A 24690-nucleotide genomic window follows, 5' to 3' on the forward strand; every position below is an offset into this window, starting at 1 on the left:
TACTCAATTAAAAATTCTCCTAAAAACTCACCCCTCAACCCTATCCCCCCCTTTCCTCCCCCTCACCCATTGCCAAAGTGCTGGAAAAGTGTTGATTTAAAAATAAGCGACAAGCCTTAATCAAGGGGTTGAATCGCTTCGTCGAAGGGCTGGGAGGTGAAATAAAATGGCTGTGATTTTTCATCTCCAGGAGTCGTCCCCGCAACTGACTCCAAACAAGTGTCAAAATTAAATCAAATATCAGAAAAAAAAATTGGGCAATAACAAATTTGATGACTATTACATCCCTCGGGAGAATTAAGGGTAGAATAAAATATTCTGTGTTATCAAAGGAACTGGAAATACAATGAGGGTGATGTCCTGCGCGGTGATTGCCTCTTAGAGATTATAGGTGAGTCACTGAATCCATAATTTATTACTGAAAATAATTTATCTGAGGAAATAATTTTTTGTCGATTATTTCAGATAGAGTAGAATAGGAGGTGAGATAAATTTTGAGAAAATAATAAAATGAGGTCGTACGATGGGGAGAGCAGTTCGGGGGATGAAGAGGATAGGAGGGAGGGTGTTCCAGAGGTTCACATGAATCAGGGGCCTTGGCAAAGGTCATCACACCCAACATGGGCATGGGAACATCGAGGAGTGAGTTATTTTCTTTTTCATTTTTTTTTTCATTCGCATCAAAATTTTTTTTCTCATCGTTTTAAGAAATTCACGGAAATTCGAAAAAAGCAGAAAAATAGTTCTACAATTGTGAATATTCTTGAGTAATTGAATAAGGATTAGTAAGGGAATTGTTAAGTTAGGGAAAATGGAGTGGAATTGGTGGAAATAATAATGATTGAACTGCAGCCTCAATTGCCGGGTCAATCTAACGCGTCCCTGGAGTCAATGGCCTATTCGGCACCTCCGGCGTCTCATCCTGGAATTCCAGTGGCCCCTGGAGGCTACACAGGCACTGAGCATCCACAGAATCATGGCAGAAGGACTCCCCTGGGTGCTGTTGGTCTAGGAGGATTTTACTTTCAACAGCAACCACAGCCCCACACCTCCTCCAGTGCTCTCTCCTCGGATGAGAATCGTCCAGATCAAGAGAGGTATCTCAAAACTCCTTCATCCTTTATTCCAATAATTAAACATAAAAATATGAGCTCAGTCGGTCCTTTTCAGTCAGGGTGGGGCCACCAGGATTCGAAAATATATAATATATTCAGAAATTGTTAATTCAATTTGTATTGCAGACCAGCAGGATCGAGATTGAACTGCCCATCGAAATCGAAGAGCACTCGTCAAGGAAAAAGCGTTAGATTGAATATCAACGCAAGGGAACGTCGAAGAATGCATGATTTAAATGATGCTCTTGATGAATTGCGCTCTGTCATTCCTTATGCTCATAGTCCTTCAGTCAGAAAATTGTCAAAGATTGCAACACTTCTACTTGCAAAAAACTACATTCTCATGCAGGGTAATTCACTCAATATTCATTTAATTATTTTCGACTAAAAATTTTGTAGATAATTTCCGGGATTCGGGGGCTTAGCAGAGGGTTGATTTGTTTGTAAGGTTTTTATTTTTGTATATTCAAAGGAAATGCTCTGGATGAACTCAGAAGAGTCATCGCCGTTCTCCAATCACCACATGCACATGGAGCAGTGCTTCCACCAACTCCAGTCTCTTATGATCTACTCCAAGGATTCCCTGGAAAACTTTTTCAAGGCGTTCCTGAGCTTCAGGGCCTCCAGGGACTGTCTGCGATGAACAGTGCAGCTGTCACTGCTAGTGGACCTTCCACTGACATCACAGTAACTGGAGATCTCAGTGTCTCTGGTACTGAGTCCACTTGAACCTCGTGGAAAACATCACGAAAATCACCGAAGGATTTTTTTGATGACAAAACAAAGAAAGTTAATCACAGGAAAAATGAAAGTATTAAGTTTAAGTTTTAGAGAGTTGTCACACTCAGCTCAGAATTTACCAAAGAAAATTAACAGAAAAGTGCAGAGTAAGTATTTGGACATTCTAATGAGATATTTTACACATGAGATTTTTTCTTGTTACGAATACAATTTTCTACAAGAAAAAAAACAGCGAATATTTTATTTCATAAATTTTATTTGATAAATTTGTACACATTATTTTTTCGATGTACGGAATTATTTTAAAGCATTCTAAAAAAACGTTCTCTTATATTTTCCTCCGGAAATTTTTCCTGTTGAATATATTGGCAAAATATTGGTCTTCTCTGCTACTGAATCAAGAAATCACAAACGATAACTTCTCTGACTGCAAAAATATTTTTTCAAGTTGATAGTTCTTGAATTTTAGAATCAACGAACAAATGGTAGAATCTCTTCTATAACGAAGAGATAATATTTGATGATCTTTTAGATGAACGGAGGGTTATGACGAAAAAAATGATTCAAGAATTTTTCAAAAGCGAATGAAAAAGTTTTCGAATCCCGTCCGTAAACACGATAGTCAATATAGCATGTGATACATGTGAGAATAATTAATTCCTAGTCATGGGCGTCCATAAAAGTCGAGCATTGAAGTCATATATTTATTAATCTCAAGGTAAACTGATAAAAAAAACTTTGATTAATATTTTATTGAGATATAAGAAAAATAAAGCATAAATATATTTATGGTAATTGATATAAAAGCTCACAATGACAAAATCGTAACAAGTGCCAACGAGCATGTGAAAGTATCTGTCTACTTATTTAATAATAAATCATTTATTATTAATTAATCAATATGAAGTCATAACACGATGAAAGTAAAAATGACAAGACGAAATTATACAAATGGGAGTTTTAGATTTAACAATTGTATCGTGCGATTCCGTAGATTCTAATGAAACGAAACGTCAATATTAATATTAGGAAGACAAAAATAAATAATAATTAGTAATATTTATTGTAGTGTAGTTTTGAACGCTTAGTGCTCAAATAAAATATTGTAAGTAATTGAAAATCGAACAAGAGACTCAAAAATATTTGCATTTGCAATTGAATGTATTAAAAATAATTGTAATGCCAAAGAAAAAACTTTTGGAGAATCAACCTTTGAGGTTTATTTCTAAAAATACTTCAATTGAATTTCCACGCTCGTTTTGTCTTAGGAAGGCACAGTGCCACCTCAAAGAATCGCTATAAAAATACATGGAGAAGTCTTAAATTAAAAAAAGACACTGAGCGAAATCGTTCAGTCACCGACTTTGCAAGCATCAAGACATACAATAAATTTTTGAAGATTATCTCGATTTGAGAGAATTTAATATTCAATGAAAATAGAATATACATCAAACTGAGGCATCAATTTTTAAATATTTATCTGAAAGCGTTCTGGAATTTAGTCAGCGAATTGTCAAAAAAGTGGAGATGCATTCGGTGTAAAATTTGAATTAAACCCTTCAATTTTATTTTCATTCCCCTTTTATTTTCCGTCGGTGAAAATTTTTATCCCCATTAGCTCCCCAATCTTCTCGATTCCCTTCACTCTATCTCTACTACTCCATTACCGACATCCTCTGCCTCATGCCCTGCCTTATTCACTGGTACGTCCTCTGATTTAGTTCCATTAATCACCGCTAGGAAATTTCGCTGTTGTACCTCTACCATAAGCGCTGCTGATTTCTCCTATAATCCCTGCCAACAGTTGTCGTTTTATTTTCCCCTTGGAAAAACCGTGTAAACCTCTTGTACATGAGAATTTATCCCGCTAGTGTTGTTCGTGAATTGTTGGTGTGCGTTCCCCCCTCGGAGGTTATTCTTCAAGATGGCCAGGGTGCTGTCGCCCGCCGTGGTGCTCACGAGCATTACGGTTTAACGCGGTGCTGCCGAGTGTCTCCCAACCCACCATTAAAAACAAATTGAACAAAAAACATAAATAAATAAAGAGTGTAGCTTAAAAATAGTGATAACCTCATTGCTCCAAAACATGTGAGAAACTCCAAAACGGTGAGTACAAACCATCCAAGGGACTACATACCTGCGATAGCCTTCAATTTTCTATTTAACACATCTTCCCCCCCATTTTGCCCCTCATACCCCCAAATAACCCAATCGCAATTCCTCCTCCGCCTCAAATTCATTCGTTTCAGTGACAGATGACGTTAATGTCTATTTCTATCTCAAATTTTTTTTTTATCTCCCTCGCATTCATCCCACTTGTCTCCTCTCATTGTTTGCGTGAAATTCTTACGTATATATTCGGAGTAGATGCACTGGTGGTAGGTTACTGCGTTGGTGAGGCCTGATTGAGGCCTAGGTGAATGGTGGTGGTGGATTCGATGGTTGGAGAACGGTTTTCTGTACTCCAATGTTTCAACTGTAGTGGATATGGTTTTTTTAAAGTTTTTTTTTAATGGGTTAGAGAGTAGGGGAGAGCAAGGTTTGACCTAACTTCAACTGGCGACGGTTTTCAAGTCTTGAGGATTTAATAGGTCTTTTTTTATTTTGCCCCATACTGCAGGAGAAAAAATCGACGGAATTTAGTTTCCAAGGCGAGGGTTCACGTCTGTTTTCTTCAGGTTTAGGTATGTTTTGGAATTATTTTTTTTTTCTTCATTTTTCTTTTCCTTGTCGTAACTCAGGGGCGGCTGGGGGCTGCAAGGATTCGGTAAAGAGCAGGAGAGAATTTTTTTATCGGAATTTTCGTGAGTTTTTATGTGAAATGGCTATCAACATGGTAGAGTGGTTTCTTTGGGTCTGAAAATTCTTTCACCATCAATGGGTGGTGGAAACTCTGAGCATTCGTTTGAGCACAAACGGTTGCAGAAGTCTCTACTAAAATCCTGGGGCCTTTTCTATGCCAGAGGAAAAGCAGATAAATCGAATCCATGAGTTTACTGGGGAATTCGATAGTCGAGGGGAAAAATAGTTCGGGATTTTGGGAATAGTTTGAAGGCGAGGAGGGGCGAGGGTGATAAGACGTGTTATCAGGAAATTTAGAAGTTATCAACTGGAGACGAGGAATTATTCGCACTCCAATTGATTTTTTTTTTCTCAAAGTGGGAGAGGGGATTTGACACACCGTTGCATAATAAATTTTATAAGAGAGTCAATAGATTTTTAAAATAGAAATGATAGATCTTTTACTGGAATTCCAGCATTCTTCCGAATTACCGAAAATGTTTGGATAATTGTTCAGAAAAATTGTCACACGGTTAATAGACTTCGGAAGTCCTTCAATAATCATCAATAATTCAATAAGACATGGAAAATCGTGGAGTTCTGGTCAATAACACTAGATTGGTCGTCATATTATAAAAGGAATTTTAACTTAGAGTTCATAACTCATTATTGCGAAGAGAAACAGGCAAAATTTCCAGAATGAATTTTTGGAAGATCCTCGTTATTGATGTCGACATATTATTCCACATTAATCTTCGTTAATTTTTTATGGTCCATGTTTCCTAATGTTCCATCTGGAGAATTATTATTTCAAAAACAAATTTCATAAGAACTCGTGAAGAGAGAATGTTGTTTATTTCATTACGTCGGAGCTATTGCGACTCACTTCGCGAGACTATCAGGGAAAAATACTGAATTTTTTGTTGAAACCTGAAATAACTCGATTTGTGAAAAATGTGCAAGACTCAATCTTCGACAATCGGACAGATCGATTTATGTTCATACTATATAAAGATATGAAGTGTGCAGTGAATGTGTGACGAAAAATTTTTTCATTTCGTGTATTAAACAAGATTGTGATTTCATTTGTGAAAATTGTCGATATCATACGGCCAATTTTTCCGATTAATTATCCGGACGGATTGAGCATTTCGAATTTTGCCAAAAATTGAAATGACAATTTCCTTTGGAGATGGAATTTTCTCACAGCATCGAATAAAACTTGAAATATGGACAATCTTTTTTATTACACGACAAAAAAATATCTTACAGCAAAAAAATATTTCGACACTTTGCAACAATAAATTATGTGGAAAACTTTCCATGCACTTGTTAAATGATTGTTAGGGAATGAACATGAGCTTTGTGGCGACATATTTGGGATTAATTGTGTACGGATTTTTGGAGTAGCGGATGATTATTGGATCGAAACTAGGATATATCGAATTATATATATTTTTCGATTTTTTTCTTTTGATTACGCATTGAAGTGACAAGTTGTGCTGAGACCGAAGGCCGTATGATATACGACGGCAAAACGACAAACACATACGAGTCTTCCGTACTTTTATGACGTACGTCCAGTCTCTAGGTGGGGAAAATAAGCGACAATATCGTGGAAAATCCCTTGAAAAATGAGTGCAATAGTATCCACCAATGTGGGGGGAAAATAAATGTAATACATCGATAATTCGAAGGATCACGTAAGAAAGTAATAAAATGCCGCGTTAAAAAATCACTGCCTCGACCTCTCAAAAATTATTGCGCCAATGAGACTATTAGAAAAAAAAATTAAATTCCCGAACAGTCGCGGGAAGATAAATTTCCATAAACATTACGGGTAAATAATTCGGCAATTAAAAAATTACTAAACGTTCCGTGAAAAAAATGCACCTGGTGCGTTTTTTTAAGAAAAATTTCTGGAATTTTTATCGGAATTTCCCATTTTTGCGTTATAAAACTTTCACGTTATTTTTAGATGATTTTTTTTTCTCTGCAGCAATTTTCATGAGAGTAACATTGCACTTTAGAGGAGAAAATCATGAAATTTCAGGATCCACTGACAATTCTGTGAAATTCCAGAATTTTAAATGTCAGGATGAAGATTTTTTGATTGATTCAAATTAATTTCTTCCCTCTGAATCGCTTTCTGTATTTCTTTCATTAAAATTCAAAAATATATTTGAAGTCTGACGCATGTGTTAGCGGGGATAAATCGATAAAAAAAAAAGAGAAATTAAGAAATGGCTTTTCGTCTGCCCGAAAGCCTTATCGCAAAACTTATCGTTCAGGGTCAACGTCCGGAGGCTAATTCTATCCCCTGGACAGGCGCCCTTTGCACCTCCCCACTTTTTTTTATCACTCCGCAATCCAATGACCGGCAATGCGATTTGGGTCAAGGACACCGGATTAAGGGCGATTTGTAGTACATTTAGAAGAGACTTACGAACACCGAATCAATCGAGAACTCACTCTTTTATCGATCCCCACTTGACCAATCGATTTTCAACGGCTTAAAGATTTTCTATTTAAATATTAATCATTAAACATTTATTTCAAAGAATAATTATCGACTGAGAATTTTCCAAGTGTCCTTCCCACCCCCAGATCACCCGGAAATCGATTTCAATGATATTTTTTTCCTTATATTCTTCGAAATTCCTTCCACCCTGAAGATGAAATTAAAATCAGACTTGCCGCAAAACTAAAAATAATAACATAATATAAATAAAAATAAAAAACGTATAGTAAAATTGATGAGATTTACAGTTCAATTATTTTCAGAGTTCGGGGCTATTTTTATTACATAAAAAATCATACGAATTTGCCGAAATTTTGCCGAAAAATATAAATTATTGATATGGAATATTGACAAGACATTAATCCATTAAATTATACCTCTTCACACAAGAATAGACTCTCCCAATGGCAACTAGAAAATCGCCTCACGATTGCACTCGAAGCCACCCCTATCATCACGATATAACCCTCCCCCATGCTCACCCCCTCCGAATAAAAACAATCACAACAACAAAATCAAGAAGCCCCTCTCATTTCCCTGACGAAAAAAAAAAGAATCTCAGAATCCAAAGCATTCTTAAAGTCACCCACCCCAATCAATCCATTTATTCTAATGAAAAAAAATAAAACTCCGCGATGAGGAGAGCAATGGAACAGAACCGTATAGGGTAGCTATTTTTTTTTTCCTTTTTTTTTGTGTATACCAAACCCAGTAGGTGGTGATGTGGGAGTTGGATATGGCGAGAAGTTGTTCCTAGATGGATGGAAGATCGGGTGTAGCACGGTTGCCAGGGCGACCGTCATTGATTCCTCCCCCTTTCCCTCCCGCCCTCCATTTTCAACCAGTCACCCACTCCACCTTCCCTCCCTTTGCCTATCTCCTACCCAAACCAATTTCCATCCTTCTCCCAACCCCCCTATTTACTCAATCTCTCTTTTTCCCTCTTTTTCTCTCCTCTCGACACTCTTTGTTCTTTTCTTTCCTCACTTTGTCCATTTTTCGTATTTTTTACCCCTCTTTCCCCTATTCTCTCTTTTTTCCCTCCTCTTCTTATTTTATCGTTTTTTTTTTCTTTCAATTTTTACTTTTTCTTTTCTCACTACCACTGACTCTCTGTTTATGTCTGTCTCTCAGTTTTTCGCCGCGCGCATATAGGTATAGGATTTATATATTTGACCAATGAGAGAGGCGGAGGTCCGAGTGGAGTGGGGGATGAGATGGGTGGAGGGGGAGTCGAGTGAATTAGTGCCAGAAGGGTGGCAAGAGGAGCAAAAGACAGAATTTCAGTCTCACTATGAGAATCGTTGCCAGGGCAACTGGTAAATGTATATATCGTATAGGGATGTATTTATGGGCGCAATGACAGAACAAACTTCACTGATGCTTGACTTCGTGAAGTTGTGTGGGTGTTTGGGGTTGACGTCAGTAATGTTGTTTAATTCGGTATCATTGATATTTTTTTTTGGATTGCAAATTTGTTTTGTGGGCATACGGATATCTCAGAGAAATCAATTTTCACCAATCGATGATCATTTGATTTTTTTCCCAATTATATAGAGTGAAGTGGAGCAACAAATGATTTTTTGTGTCAACTGAATTTTTCCCAGAAAAGGGGTATTAAGGGGTTCTATTAATTTTAATGATTATTCCTCTCTCCATTCTCGGAGATATTTATTTCCTCCGCATGAACATTTTGCGGAAACACTTGCCATACCATACGTATTTTTTTTTTATATTTGACACTCAAATGGATTTGACTTGAAAAAAATTTTGACAGAATTTCTGGGGGATTTCTCAACTTAATTGAAAAAAATTTTTGAGTTTTTATACACTTTTAAGGTTTAAGTAGGTCAGGAATTTATCTACGCGCGGGGGAATGAACAATGGAAGTGCTTAGGAAACTATGGAGAGAGCTGTACTGCACTCCGGAGCTGGAATTTAGTAGAATGAAGTTTTGGGAAATTTAAATCCAATTTTTCAGTAACTGCGATAACAATATCGATATTTCACTTCCTTTACTGTTACTTTTCTTCTCTAACGACGAAATGGAGAAAAATCCTATAAATTACTCGATGTTCTGGAGAAGAATAAAGATTGCTGAATTTCCAATAGGAAGAATTCCAATTAGAATTCACTTAACATTGGAAAATCCTCATGAATTATACTTTACAAACATCCCAGTAGTGAACTGATCAGAGAAGTTTTTCCGTACCGCTTTTCCTGGTTTTCTGGGAATCGGTGGTGGATGCCTCACACGCGAAAACTTGAAAATCGCCATCGAAAAATATTTTCCAGACTGTTGCCCTAGGATTTTTCCACTCCTGTGATTATCTTCAGATCAAAGAGGGAATTCTGCACAAGTGAAAATTCTCGTCGGAAGAAATACATTATTTCGCAGTCTGGAAAATACTCGATGAAACTCATCCCAATTTTTTCAAGCCCCTCCACTGAAAAGATATTTACGAAACAATAGTCGGATAAAGTTGGTCGAAATTGTGTGAAACTTTTACCGAGTTTTAATATCTTTGTTGTGGAGTTTCATTTTCTCTTACGTCCTTCCAGTGACAGCGGTTGGGTCAAATGTGGGTCACGTCCTTAAATCCCCTCTCTCAGTGCCGATTCTACCCTCCACCAATTTAAAATCATTTCAATAAATTCACTTGTAATTCAGCGACAAACAATTAATATTTTCCTTGATTTAACACTCAATTTGTGGATGCATTGAGGGAGTCTGTCGAGCCATGAAAAAGTAGTTTACGAGCGTTCTCGCACGTGCTTACAACCCAGTTGTATACATGCGTATGTGTACATCCACCCAGGGGTAGGGAAGTGAGAGGGTTCTTTACGATTCGTGCGCCAGGATAGAGTACACTACGATGACGATGGAATTAAACGTCTGCGCACCAGCTCCACTGACGTCACACCACATACACGATATTCTTGACCCCCTCTAACAACATTACTCCACTGAAAGAGAAACATTTCGGAAGGTGTAGCGAAAAAAAAAAAATATCTACACAATGTGTTTATATTTTCCTTTGTATTCTGTTTACCGTGTACTATTCGCTTCACTCAACTAGACAGTGCCTTCGTGCCTGACCTCGGGCTCCTCCTCAGGTACCGTTATGTGCCTTCATACTAGCCGGTTTAAAGGGTCAAATTTATTTATTTATATGAATTTGTTTATGATCAACTCTCAACTAATTCCAACTCCAATTTTCAAACCCATCTACTTACAAATCTAGTTTTTCAATCGAAATCATTTCAGTTTTTTTTTTTTTTTCAATTTTTTCCAAGTCGGGTAAATATTAAATATGTCTTAAATAATTTTCCTGGGGGATGTGTCCTCGAAATCTCTTCCCAACTTGATAAAACCCTCCTCTTCCCCACGATGTGTCGACGTTAGCCAAAAAGATATGAAGATATCGAGGTAGAAGAGTCCAATATATAGTCGATCGAAGGTACAGAGGTATGAAGCTCCTCTTCAGGGTATGCACGTGGCCCAGTGTATATAGAGCTAGCACTGCGGTGGGATCGATTCGGTACCGGAGGTAGAGCCCTCCCTCTTCCACCCCTCACCCCTTCAACCTCGTTTACAAGCCCCAATCTACCCCCATCCCCCATACCACCCACTTCCTCATCTTCATCTTCTTTCTTCTCTTCACATTCCCCATCAACCCCCTCCAAAAATATCCTCACCCTGATACCTCTTCAAAGCCCCCAAAAACCATCCAATCCGCGTTAAACAATTTAAAAAAAAAGTAAATAAAAAATTGAAAAATTTATCAAGCTAAAGTGGAACGAAATAAATAATAATAAAAAGATTGACATGTCGAACAAAACGAGAGATAAAAGAATGACGTATCCGTCGAGAGGTATTGAATTCAGAGTAACAGTGATAACGAATACGCAACAATATTCATGACTCCTTTATTTTTTTTTTATAACAAAATTAATATTTTGATAAATCATCAAGGCAGTGATATTTGTAAACGATACATGAGTGTTGATAAATGTTGAAGGAGTGTAAATTCAACGGAAAGAATGTCAGTAAAATTCCACAGTATAAAGACAAACCATAACCACTTATATATGGTCCCCCCTTTTTTTTTTCCCTTGGCTTTTTTTTTTTCTTCACCATCGTTATGCCTTTGGCAGAGGTCTTCCACTCACAGATGCATCGAGTTTTCACAAATACACTAATACAGGGATAGGAGGAAACACGGTAATATTCACCATCTTCCTCTTGCTGTCTCCCTCAGTCACTCGTAATTTCACTCCCTCTCCCGAGGTACCAGTTTTCTCCCTCTCTCTGGAGGTTTATGTACCGAGGCCACTATGCATGAGGTTACATTTTCCACACATACATTTGTTGTATATACCCGTAGTCGTGTATATACATTGGATACATATATATTACAACAGGGGTATTGCAGAGGGGCTCGACGTACGATGGAGAGCATCAACTATGGCGCGCGGAATAACCGTAGGTCGGCGCTATGTATTCACGAGTACATAAACGTTTATATACGTTTATATACGGTTATATAGGGTTATATACGTTATATATATGTGCTAGGTATATTCATATAGAAGTGGGTGGTGGGAGGAAGAGGGAGAACGAGGGAGGAAAAGGGAAAACGAGGGAGGAAGAGGGAGGATGAGAGAAAGGGTGAGAAAGAGAGAGAAGGAGTACATATGTATACATGACCAGCGCAGACGGGACTCTCTCGGGTTAGAAACTATTGCAATGAGTTGAAGAGAGATGGTTGTAGCTATCTCCAACCTTTTTCATCGTACGAGCACGAATAGACCGACAGTGGAAAGCGGAAAAGCACGATGGCAATATCGTCGACCCGACGCCGTCTGCCTCCCTCGTAAAATCGGAATTCTACCCCATCCAACCACCCCTTTAGTTCACTCTGACCAGCCCAAAGAACTCGGATCTCATCTATGATTTGGTTCATCAATTATTTAGGGCTCATTTCAATTCAACAGCCAATATTTCACATCAAGGAGCTGCTCTCACTCGAAAAATATATGAATGAAAATTTAATTACGCATTCTATTTTTACCCCAATATATATATCTGGTATATATTCGCTGGTATATCTGGGAAATATATGTATTGCATACATATTCAGCATGTATATCTGAGGTATGTTCCTGGAAAAGGAAATATGGAAAATATATATCAATTATGCAGGCATATTCCACGGAAAACGCAATATATCAGATATATACTGAATATTTATTTATTATATTCCAGGTATAGTACATTTCCCGAAGAAAACCTATCAGATATATATATTTATTATACATACACATGTTTAATGTTTTGGATTTAGATATATGTGCTTGTTTGACCGAAGTATATGCCCATATATTTGATATATATTATAGATACATACCGCTTTGCGACACTCCAGAAATTCCCACGGTTTTTTCAACATTCATTTTGTTTATATCTCATTAACTCGGGAAGGGGAATGCCGGCCCCGCGCCACCTGAGTTATAGAGACTCTACATTATTTTCTCCATCTTCTATTTTTTTTTTTTTTGCTTTCCACATTTTTCGAGTCGATCGAATTGAATAGTTCAGCTTTAGCCCCTCGGAAAAATTTAATAAATATATATAAATATATAATATAATTTTTTTCGATGGTGGTAGCTAAAGAGGGGAATCCCCGTAATTTTCAGGTGAAACCCCTGAGCCCTCTGTCACTGATGCGTCAATTATTTGAAAATTCATTCGATTGAATATCGAATGGTGGCGATATTTTCTTCTCGACTGGAATTTCTAAACTAGATCCGTGAAAATAATTACGAAACAGACGAGTTTTTCATATATACCTGTGGGGAATGTATACATTTCGTAGTCCCTCTCGAATTCCATCACGAAGTTATTGATTCATGGTTGAGTATCTTCGATTGCGGTTCTCCAGGAGTTAGAGAGCCCCTTTGTACCCTCGACTCGATTGAATGGCCATGATTTTTTTATGATTCGATAATTCGATAAAGACTCCAAACAAGAGATCGACAGTCGCGACGGAGATGAGTCGGAGAGGTTTCCGCGAGTTTCCCGCGGTCACTCATTCCCGACGAATTTTTTGGCAGTATGCAACAGTTGGATGAAAACATTACCAAAGCAAGTGCGATATTGTCCGAATAATTTTTTAAATAATTAATCATGACCCTTTAAAGCCCCGAAATAATCCCTAAACATAAATCAAAGTAACAAATAAATTTTTTCATTAAATTTCAAATAATCTCGACAGTTCTGGAATTATTGAATTAAAATGAGCGATGATGAGGAAAAAAATAAATTTTGGATTTACAATGGAGTACAATGGATTGGGATGGAAAGGTGGAAAGGAGAACTGCGCGCTGTGTGGAGTTAAAATCTGAGGCGTTGGTGTACCAGAGAGAGCGCCGAAGTGCGGAGAACGGCTGACCCGGGTGGTGATGACGACAAGGGGGTAGGAAAACCAGTAGGTGAGGTAGCTGGGGTGAAAGGGGATTTGGTGGTGGGGATGGATGACGCTGTTCAGTACTTGTGCTGTGCGCTAGTCCAAGTCACTGTGAAAACCCGAGCGCTCACTCCTACGCGATCTGTTGAACGGGTTGGACGGGTGCTTATCACTCCCCGAGACCCTATAACTGACAAAAATACACCTGTTTTTACAACAAGCGAAAATTCTTAACCCACGGATTACTAAAACAACCCCTTGACACCATCAAACACCAATAAACAAATCCATCCCACCCCTTATATTTATCTCTGAAATTATTTTCATTTCACTTGATTAATTATCAGGCAAATTGAATTGTTCATTTGATTGATTAATCAAGGATGATTCTCACTGGACTTGCGAGTGTTTTAATCACATATTCGCGTGTTGAGGGTACAGGAGGGTGGGATTCAGGGACTTAATTGCAGAAAGGTAAATGTCCTGTCGTCTCTCTGCTTTTATTCTGATTGTATTCATAATTATTGTTGGACTTGCGTTGATTGATTAGTATCGGGGCGTCTTTGACTGGATGGTTTGGCGTTGCCAATTGATGAGAGGAAAAATTATTTATTTTTCCCTGTTCAATTCACTGTCACACGCTGGTAAACACTTGAACTCTCCACAGGAGTGGTGCGCGATACCAGCCTAGACCGTGCGGCTTATTGATCCCTTCGCTCTCCTCATCCTCTACCTTTACCCCTGCTTATGATACCCTCAAATAAATTATTCAACCAACAAACCATCATTAATTAATAAAGCCTCCAGCCTTTTTGTTATTCACCAGTGAAAGTGGACTTTCATATTATTCCATAGAACCCAAGAATTCAGAGAAAATCGTCAGAGAATTTATTGTGCGAAGAATTTCGTTTCTCAAATGAAAAAAAAAATTAACAACAAATGCAGATATCTCGGAATTTTACAGCTTAAAACCCGAGAATATTTACGGAATAATCTGAATCCCATTTCTCCTGATAACGAAGATTGAAATAATGAATGTAATTATGTTAATGAATATTTATAAATATGCGCTTTTTTTTGTTTATCTCTGTTTATGGGAATAGATCAGATAAAGGCACGAGATGGAATCGGCTTTGGCCCAGGATCTTTCTCACCTTGTTGAGGCCCAAGAGGATTCCAGCTCAGTGGATCAGCCAGCGAGTAACGATGAGACGTTTATTGAAGCCCCCGTGAGATCCGCTACCTACTTTAAAATAAACAATCATGATGATGATCTACACGAGGAATGTACATCACAGCAATTGTCGTGCAATGGTGCAGTGCCGACTATTGGCCATTTCGAAATGTCCAGCAATAGCAACAATGAGAGCTCTGAGAATGCAGAAGCGGTTGTGACAGAAGTGAGTACCTTCGGTGATAGATTGTGCACTTACAGTGCATCATCACCGAATGATCGGTCGCGTGATTTTCCATCGAAAAATGCCGAGATGAAGAAAATTGGTGTGGAGATCTCGGAGGAAGAAGCTAAACAATTGAAGAATGATATCAGACGGTTATCACCGGTGCTAGTGAGTCTCCATGAACGAACTCTCGGTGAGATATCGTTGACATCTGATTCTGGACTGTTTGATGATGAGAAACACGAGCATAATGATCGCGATGCATCGCTGAATAGTTTAGTAGATAATGTTGAGTGTGTTGTGAGTGAAAATTGTGGTGAAGATGATAAGAGACATGAATCTAATGAGACAGCAGTTGTTTCGAAGGTGGGGGAGGATAGGGTTTGTGATAAGGAGAGGATGAGTACGCCGAAGGGCTTGATGATCGTGTTGGAGCGAATTGATAAGACTCCGGAGGGCTTGAAACTTAAGATGAAGGAGTCAGAGAATGATTTGACGGTGGAGCACACGTGTGTTAGTGATTTGAGGAGGGTGGAGGATATTGAGGGATTTAGTTTGTCTCCCAAGTATTTGGAGAATGATCAGTTGACGAGGAAGAGTCCGATGGTGATGATTGAGAGGGTAAATGGGTTGGGAGAGAAGAGTGTGGGGCAGAGTGATGTGAGGATCGCAAGAAAACTTGAGGTGGAATTTGAGGAGGATGTGTTGGAGGCTACCAAGATCAGTGAATCCTCTGACAGTTTGGTGGATGTTGGGAGGGGAATTGGGGAAGTTCAGGAGCAGCATGATACTGAGACTGAGACTGAGACTGGCTCTGATAGCTCTGAGCTCATTACCATCACTATCAATAAGACTGTTGTCAGGTGCGAGACAGGTGCTATTGTTTGTGATGTGGTGAATCCCGAAGTGATGGCGAGGCTTGGGGCTGAAGAGCCTGAGGCTTTTACTGAGGACTCGGCTGAGAGTCTCGCTTTGGCTACCGGGGCCAGGGATGAAGTCAGATCCGATGGAAGTGACTCAGGGCTTGGTGGAGAAATTTCTGGGGATCCTGGACCTACTCCAGCACCCGAAAGCGATTCAGAGACCAGTTTTTTGGATAGAATACCTGATGATATACTGTCGGATAAGGAGAAAGGTAAGGGATCATGCGATATTACCGTTTTTATCGTCTTTTTACTCCGGGGGGTTTTTTTAAATCATAATTTCTGTTATTTTGACTGGAAAATCGGGAGATTGGAAATTTTAATTAGGAAGTGATGCATTGTAGACAGAAAATCAATAGTTCACATTCTGGATTAATAGTGAATAAAGTTGCTGGTGTTAATAAAAATGGAAAAGGGAAGAAAGCAATTTTTCCATTCGTCAATTCGATTTCTCGAGATTCGAGGCTCGGGAGGTAATTTTTATGAACCCAAAATTAAATAGACTTTAATTTCAAGAGACGTAGATTAAACATAAGTAGACGAATTATTATCCCTTTCACAGTTCCCCGGATTATTTCTCAAAAGATGAATAATTAGAAAGCTGATTCCAAATTTACTCATTACCATTTCACAGAGACGCAAATTCCCGCTCTCAAGTTCACCGCGAATATGTATGGAGTTTTCAAAACATTGGTTATTTAAAATTTGACGAAGAGCAGTGAATTAAAATAATCCAAATGTTGTTCACTACAAAAATTCTAAACTTTCTGTATAAAAACAACTCTAAAGAATTTGAAATAAGAAAAAAATCATCATTCCTGCTTCACACATCAAATGTCAAGTTAAATGTGATTAGAATTTTCAATCTTCCAGGATAAATTTTGTGTAGAAAAAAGACTAACATAATTACGTAATTAAAAAATGGTTGTCCATCGAATTTTCCAGTGTTCGATGAATTCCCCAATAAATAAACTCACCGCGAGAAAAATTTGATATTAAAATTGGCAAAAAAAAAACCGTTTCAAGACAATAAATAATAAAACTCTGTTTTCTCTATTATTCGTCTCTTGATCAACGAAGTTTCCATATGCTGCGCTTTTCCCCAAGCTAGAAAGTCTGAACCGTTGTTTGTCCTGATTAAAAAAACCTAGATATTACGCATAAAACTTGAAAAATCTGGTATCCTTCAATTTTCTGCAATGCATTCCTCCGAATAAATGAGCCCAGAGCAATTTCAATGTTAAAAAATAATTCACACTTAAATGCATGAATTACAAGTCCTCCGTTCTCCAATTATTCCCAAAAAACGAATGAATCCCCCGGCACTGTAATATCCTATCCCTCCTCCACGGTGAAAATCAATAATTCTGCATGAACTCTGAAAACCGAGAAAAACTTTAATGACCAAAGTTTGATATTCACCACCACTAGTTTATGTACAACCCTCTCCATTTAAAAAACACCCTCACTCCATGAAATTTTGCCTGGCAGGGATGAATTGATTAATCCTGGAGCGTAGAAATGACAACCGGCATTAATGATTATCACGTATTTGATTAAAGTGGTGAATACACTGGATGACTACGGGTCATCTAGCGGCAGTACCAGTGCAGTGACACTGCCTAGTTTTCCAACACCACAAAAGAGTAGCCTGAAGCGACGATTGAGCGATTGCATGGAGGGTGAGCCGAATGCCAAACGTAACAACAGTGAACCAGCTAGGAAAAAACGTAATATACAGTTTGACGCTGTTACCGTTTATTATTTTCCACGCTCTCAAGGATTCACCTGTGTGCCCTCTCAGGTATTGATCCATCATATATTATTATTTCTTTCCCATCCCCAATTTCACCGATAACTCTCTTCATCATTTTCATTTGCATCTACTTCATTCCAAGTATTTCAAGTACGCGTAATAATTTCATTTAATAATTTAATCTGTAATGAAGGGGAAAAATTAAATAAATTATTGATGAAGAACTTGCGTTCGACGGTGGGATTTTTGGAAATACTTGGGAGAGTCAAGGAGATGGCGAAATTTTTGGAGGACTGTCTTCTTTGACAATTTTTCTTCAATTTTCAATGTTAATAAAATTTGGGAATGTTTTCATCGTGAAAAATTGGGATAACGCGGTTAATAAAATTTTAAAGAAATCTCAACAATATCAAATAGAGATATTATTCAGTTTTTAAGTCGTATAAATCTGAGTTGTACTTTGTACTTTGGGATTTTGTACTTCTGAGGATCTCTTTGAGCCTTTAATATACTCGGAATAATTCAGAGAAAAGTGGTAGAAAATGAGGACCACAGTCAAAGTGAATTGCAAGACTATTCCACGAGTATGTCCGAAATGTTAGAGAAATTGCCATGAAACGTTTCTAATGAGAAAATGCAATACAGCATGGTGTTATATTTGCAATCCAATTAGTACAGGACTTTTGGGTTGTCAATCCCGGGAGTTTTATTGCTCATTGGAAATGACCGACAGAAAACCGACTTTTAATTCGTGAAATTACGAATAATTCAATGAGCAATTAATTTATTAAATAGAAATAATACAATTTATTCACCTTTGATGAATGATAAATTCACGAATTTTTTGTCTACAGTCGATCTGCCGATTGCAAATTTCATCGAATAATTTTGAGTTTTATATTGGAAAACGACTGGGTTGAAATGAATATTTGATCTCAGAATGAATCGATTGCAAAATGAATAGGTCAGTTTTATAGAATAGAAATAGAGTCTCTCATTTGTAATATTGATTTCCCTCAAGTGAACGTCACTAGCACCTCATGAAATTTATCGAAATTTCATATATGATCAATTTTTATGTGTTCATATGTGATCATGATTTTTTACAAAATGATATATGACATTATAATTGACTTGGAAAAAATTGTTTTGCGAATACTTATATCGATCTGTGCAAGGATGAAGACCATATAGCATCGAAAATAATGATAATGTGGATTGATAATCGTATTGATTGTAATTAATGTAATTACTCAGGGCGGGAGTACACTGGGCATGAGTGCAACGCATACCCACGCAGAGAGATTTTCACTGTCTGAGCATGCAGCTGAACAACGACGACTGCATCGTGCACGTTTGGCGCAGCTTCGGTCAGAGAGAGCAGCAAATTGTGTGGTAGAGACAGCCTCGAGCTCTGAGGATCCGAGTGACGACACCGATGAGGAACCGAGCGACGGTGAGGAGCTCGATATTGACAGCTACTATTTTCTACAGCCTGTCCCAACATGGCAGAGACGTGCACTCCTCCGTGCTGCTGGGGTCAGAAGGATAGATGCACTCGAGAAAGACGAGTGCAGAGATATACGCGCAAGTAGAGAGCACTGCGGATGTGGATGCAAAGGGTATTGTGATCCTGAGAGCTGTCCTTGCTCCAGGGCTAATGTCAAATGCCAAGTGAGTTATCTTGATTATCTGATTTTTATTCCTCTGGTATTTCCAGTAACTCTTCCGATACTTTTTCAAAATCACCTCTGAAACGAAGAGGGATGGAAAAATTTTTTAGAGGAATTTTTTTAAGTTTCTATTTGCTCTGCAAAACGACTCATCCGTTTAATTCTGAGAATTCATGGAAAACTGGCCAATAATCAAAATCGAGGTAAATTGGCTCACCACTTCGCCATTGAAATATAATGACGAACGCTGAACTGCGCCGTCATCAGTAAACTTGGAAACTCTCATAATTAGATCAATTAGTCTCTCTTTTTTTTTTCGTAATGCGCTTCACGATTTTTTCTTTGAGAATTGTTAGACTGTGATGGGTTTATTTTACTGATGCGGTTCGCCACTCCTACCCTTCGCCTGCACAACAGTGGCTTTCAATTTTCGATAACTGTTTTTGTTTTGAATCGTCCAATGACCTCTCAAAATGAACCCTTCCACATCCCGGAAACTAATGAAACTTTCGATGATTAAAGGTGGACCGCGCAGGTTTTCCCTGCGGGTGTTCCCGCGACGGCTGTGCAAACTCATCGGGACGAATAGAGTTCAATCCGGTTCGAGTCCGTACGCACTTCATCCACACCCTAATGCGCCTGGAACTAGAGAAAAAACAGCGCGACGAAGACTCAACGGAGCACGAGCCTCCACTCCCCCGAGGTCCTCTCCGTGAACACCATCCAACTCAAATCCACGATCCAACCCGTCCCCCGGACACATGCCTAAATAATGGTTTCACCACTCTCCACTACGATCCCCACGATCCGACAGTCTGCCAGCCTCTCCATCCAGCTCGCGAGGACAGCCTAGATCTCTATGCAATCCGCGACGACTGCTATCCCTCCGAAGAAACCGTCGACAATCCTCACAACTCACCCCGCAAATTACACCCCGAGTTCAGCCAAGCTTTCCAGCCATTCTCAACCCAACCATTTCCACCACAAGCCTATCCCGATTATCAGTCCTATGAAAATCTTCCCTCCACATCCAGAACGCAATTCCCACCTCAATTTCAATCAGTACCTTCAAATCAAAATTTCTCCCACTACTCTTCCTATCAAGATACAACGATGCAACAATCTTGCCACCAGCACCAGCAGCATCAGCACCCAGCCCAACAGCACCAACAACAATCCATCTACGAGACATCATTTACTGATGATAATGGCGTACAGCAGTACACTAATCTCAACTCGGTACAACCCATGAGCAGCGTTGTACAGCAAATGGGCAAGCTCGAGCCATTCTCTGAATTATTAGCTGGTCGTTACTCGTATTATGGGGATGTTGAGCCACAGCCAATCAGCAGTTATCATACAAACAAAATAGAGGAGAAGGTTGTGGTGCAGCCAGGTGATGAAGGGGGTGATGATTGTGATGAGAACTTTGGAGAAATAATCAAGAAGAGTATGGTTGAAACTGTCTCTGCTTGAATCGGTGGCACATGACATGGAGGGTCTCATCGGTTTTTATTTGTCAGCTGAATATTTTCGGTACCTGAGGAAAGCTATGCATTTCTTTGCATCGTACATTGAACAACCCTTCGGTAATTTTTCAGTCGAGTCGTCTGGAGATAATTTCTGGACAACTTTTAAATGGAAATTTCCATTCCATTGAGATGTGGGACATTTCGTTTTGATTGGAATTGTCGGTATTTTATTGAATTATTGTCAACTCACGTTATAATTTAAGGAGTTGGAATGCGATTTTTGGGAAATCTAGAAGCGCTTGAGTGAAGACGAAATGTTCCAGACGTGAAAGGTGAGAAATTATTTCCAGTGGTCATCTTATTATTGAATTGTTTGTTCAATTGTATTTAACGAAAATACGATAGCTCGGGATTCTGCCCGGGTCGTGGTATTGAAATCAGCAATTAAGTGGTTGATCAATTCGAATGTGATAATTTGTTTGATTATGAAAATATCTTTGTGAATATCGATTTGAGGAGGGGTAGTCGATAGATTTTTTCCTTGGCGAAGGGAAAACATCTCCCGACATTCATTTCTCAAATCAGTAATTATGGAGATAATTGCGGAATTAATGGTTGTACCGCTTCTCTGTTGGTATTGATTCAGTGGATCGTTCCTAATTATGTTTTTACTTTAATTAATTGCCTATTGATTTCTGTGGGAGGGACAATAAGAATTTAAACGATGAGAAACGATATTTCAACGAGGTTGTGACCAAGAAACAACAAATGGGATCAGCTTAGATTGCAGTTTATTATTACATAACTTTAATACTTAAAAAAAAAATTAAAACAAATCGTGGTTTAAACATAGACTCGCAGGTCGCGTGGATTTTTGGGCTGACCCTTAGATGAATTTATTCTTTCATTCTGATTTATTTGGTAGTAAATTGGTTGAACAAGACGAGTCGAAAATTCTTGTCCCTCAATTAGGTGCTTACCTTGGAGATGGGTAGTTTTACAATGAGAAGAGATTCAAAGCGAATTTTTAACATTTTATTCAAGGATCACTCGGTGTTTAAATAGTCTGATAATTGACAATGAGAATGAGATGTCGACTCTGAACTTTTCACCATTTTACTGCTGTATTAATAGAATTTTTTATGAACAAAAAGGGTCGTCCTTTCTCTTCGTTGCACGAGGGTTGTACAAACGTATTGTACATCCTCGTCGCGACTGTGATAACGTGCATTAAGAAGCAAAATGAAGCTGAGAATTAATAATGATAAATTATTTCGGATTTGTTGGACCGAATTTGTGGTTTTTATTGACGTTATACTGTTGAGTGCATTAATAAAATTCGTCTAGCGCAGAGAACACTAGAAACATACACGAAAGAGATACGTAGTTATATCACGGTGCCCAGCTGATCGACATCACACTGTCTCATTATTTATTATTAATTATCTCTCAGTTTTGAAGGAATGCAGGAGTGCAGTGAGAATATCTCCGAGAGGGAAAGGTCCAGAGAATTTTTTTAAAAAATATTGAACGATCGGCAAAAAGATCTCTTGACATTTTCCTCTGCACTCACCAGTGCCTGAGAGATTGACAGTATAATCTCCCGGATTTTTCCACTTCACTGCAAATTCCACGTTTTGAAAATTTATGAAGCAATTTTAATGAAAATGGGACCGCTTTATATTTCTCAATTAATCATGAAGTTAACGGAATGGATGATGGATTTTAGAGAAGCATTGAACAACTTTCTAAGATGTTGTTGGGGCAATATGTTCTGAGTCCGTGTTTTTTATTTTAAAAACATGATTGAATTATAACTGCGTAAGGAAGAAATAAATAATTGTACGACGATAGTATTAAATTTATACATATTTACCCGGACGTGTCAGCTCCCGAGCAAATCCTGTCTAAAATACATTGTGAGAGAGAAATCAGTGGTGGAGTGGTGAAAATCGAGAAGCCCAAACGATATATCATTGTTTTGGAAATATCTCAGTGACCAGTGGATACGACCAGAGAACATCCACAAACAAGCTCTCACGATTTTTTCACCGATATCCACTGCTTTCCGAGATAATTACTAAACAATCTGTACAAAATTATTCGATCTATCTCCACTTCGCTACGGAATATCCAAAATTATATATAAATATATGAATATTGTATATGATACTTGTTTTTCGAAATATCGTAATTCATGGTTGATTCTGTGGCGTCAATTAAACCGTTGCGAATGACGGTGAGTTTGCATAAATTTGTAAAATAGTAAAAATACTAATGTTTAATTAATTAAAATCGACAAAAAAATATGGAAAAATATTGTGAACGCATCGAGTGAATACTTCCGATAAAATTAAATATTTGGCAGGGTAATGAAATTTGCGAGGGACGTGACACCTCCTTACAACTATAAATATATAAATATTATATATAAAAGAAGTATAAATATAAACTACCGCGTATGTAAGTAACTTTTAGAGTATTTGAGTAAAAAAAGGCATACATAGTTGATAGTGTTTTATTAAATGTTGTGGAAAAGTCTTTCTGTGTCTGTCCGTATTCGTATCCCCAGAAAATACACCTCTTCCATTTTCTTATTCGTTCCCGTGCATTCTATTTTATCATTATGTCCAGCATTAAAGTCACCCCGAAAAGTATATGCTATGAGAGAAAAAAATGTCGAGGTTCCTGGAGTGAGGATCGATAAGGGACGCGACTGCGCGATAGGGATTACACCCCAAGTCATTCGATAATATCACTGCAGATAGTCAAGCTGCAAGTACTCTACAACAATTGTTAATGAGGGATCATTAATAATAATTCGTCAAGCTGGCAGATATTGTGAACATTTCTCCACCCCACGTACCTCTCATGTGCCGATTGATTCTTGCAAATTGGGATAATTGGGATGATTATCCAGTCGTGACATGTTGACATGAGACTTGTCAATTTGAAAGCCAGAATATGAGTGGATCGGCTTTATTTCCTTTTTAAGGAAATGAGGGGAAGGGAATGGGGAGTACTGCACCCTGAGAGAGGGAGGGTGCAACATGCAATACTCGGGTGTCCATCAAGTCCACGGGGTGAATTTTATTTTCTGCGGTATGGGGAAGCCACATCTTGTGGAATTTCAAATAGAAAAAATCGTTAATATATTGAAGATATACTACTAATTAAATTATAATTTCATAATGAGCGCGTTGTCAAATCGGCAACCCGCTTGACTGGTACGCGAACCGCGTGGGTTCGATACCAGCATCATTAATTTTTTTTTTTTAATAATTCCAATTTTTTTTTTTAATAAATGGCTAACGAGTGGAAATATTGTTTAAAAACTGAATATTTGAAAATCGAGGAGATATCCAGTGAAATTGAGAAATTTGACATTTTTTTAAAACATAGTTTTTCAAAATATATACTACTAATGAAATTATTTTATTGTAATAACGCGTTATCCTAGCGGTAACGTGCTCGCCTAGCACGCCGACGGCCCGGGTTCGATCCCGCCGTCATTCATTTTTTTTTTTAAATGATTCCAATTTTTTCATTTGTAAATGGCTAATCAATCGAAATATTGCTTAAAAACTGAATAGCTCTTCGATTGTCATGTTCCCCTGATACTTTTTCAAAAATTTCGAATTTTTCACTTTCAGTGAAAATTTCAGTGAATAACTCCTCCATTGTCATGTTACCCTGATACTTTTTCAAAAATTTCGAATTTTTCACTTTCAGTGAAAATTTCAGTGAATAGCTCCTCGATTGTCATGTTCTCCTGATACTTTTACAAAAATTTCGAATTTTTCACTTTCAGTGAAAATTTCAGTGAATAGCTCCTCGA

General features: G+C 38.1%; 1 protein-coding gene across 2 annotated transcripts; it reads left to right on the plus strand.

Annotated features, from left to right (window-relative positions):
• Positions 1–1845: 1845 nt before the first annotated feature.
• On the plus strand, positions 1846–23385 carry Axud1 (AXIN1 up-regulated 1). Of its 2 annotated transcripts, XM_011299777.1 has the most exons (6): positions 1846–3962; positions 4477–4540; positions 14732–16163; positions 17514–17755; positions 18965–19381; positions 19903–23385. In XM_011299777.1, exons 3-6 carry the CDS (start codon positions 14750–14752, stop codon positions 20854–20856), a joined length of 3027 nt encoding a protein of 1008 aa, XP_011298079.1. In that variant the 5' UTR covers positions 1846–3962; positions 4477–4540; positions 14732–14749; the 3' UTR covers positions 20857–23385. The 2 variants fall into 2 exon arrangements, with proteins under 2 accessions (XP_011298079.1, XP_011298078.1); XM_011299776.1 differs by lacking the exon at positions 4477–4540.
• Positions 23386–24690: the final 1305 nt, after the last annotated feature.

Source organism: Fopius arisanus, unplaced genomic scaffold (genome assembly GCF_000806365.1).
Source record: "Fopius arisanus strain USDA-PBARC FA_bdor unplaced genomic scaffold, ASM80636v1 scaffold00015, whole genome shotgun sequence".
NCBI classification, from domain to species: Eukaryota; Metazoa; Arthropoda; class Insecta; order Hymenoptera; family Braconidae; genus Fopius; species Fopius arisanus.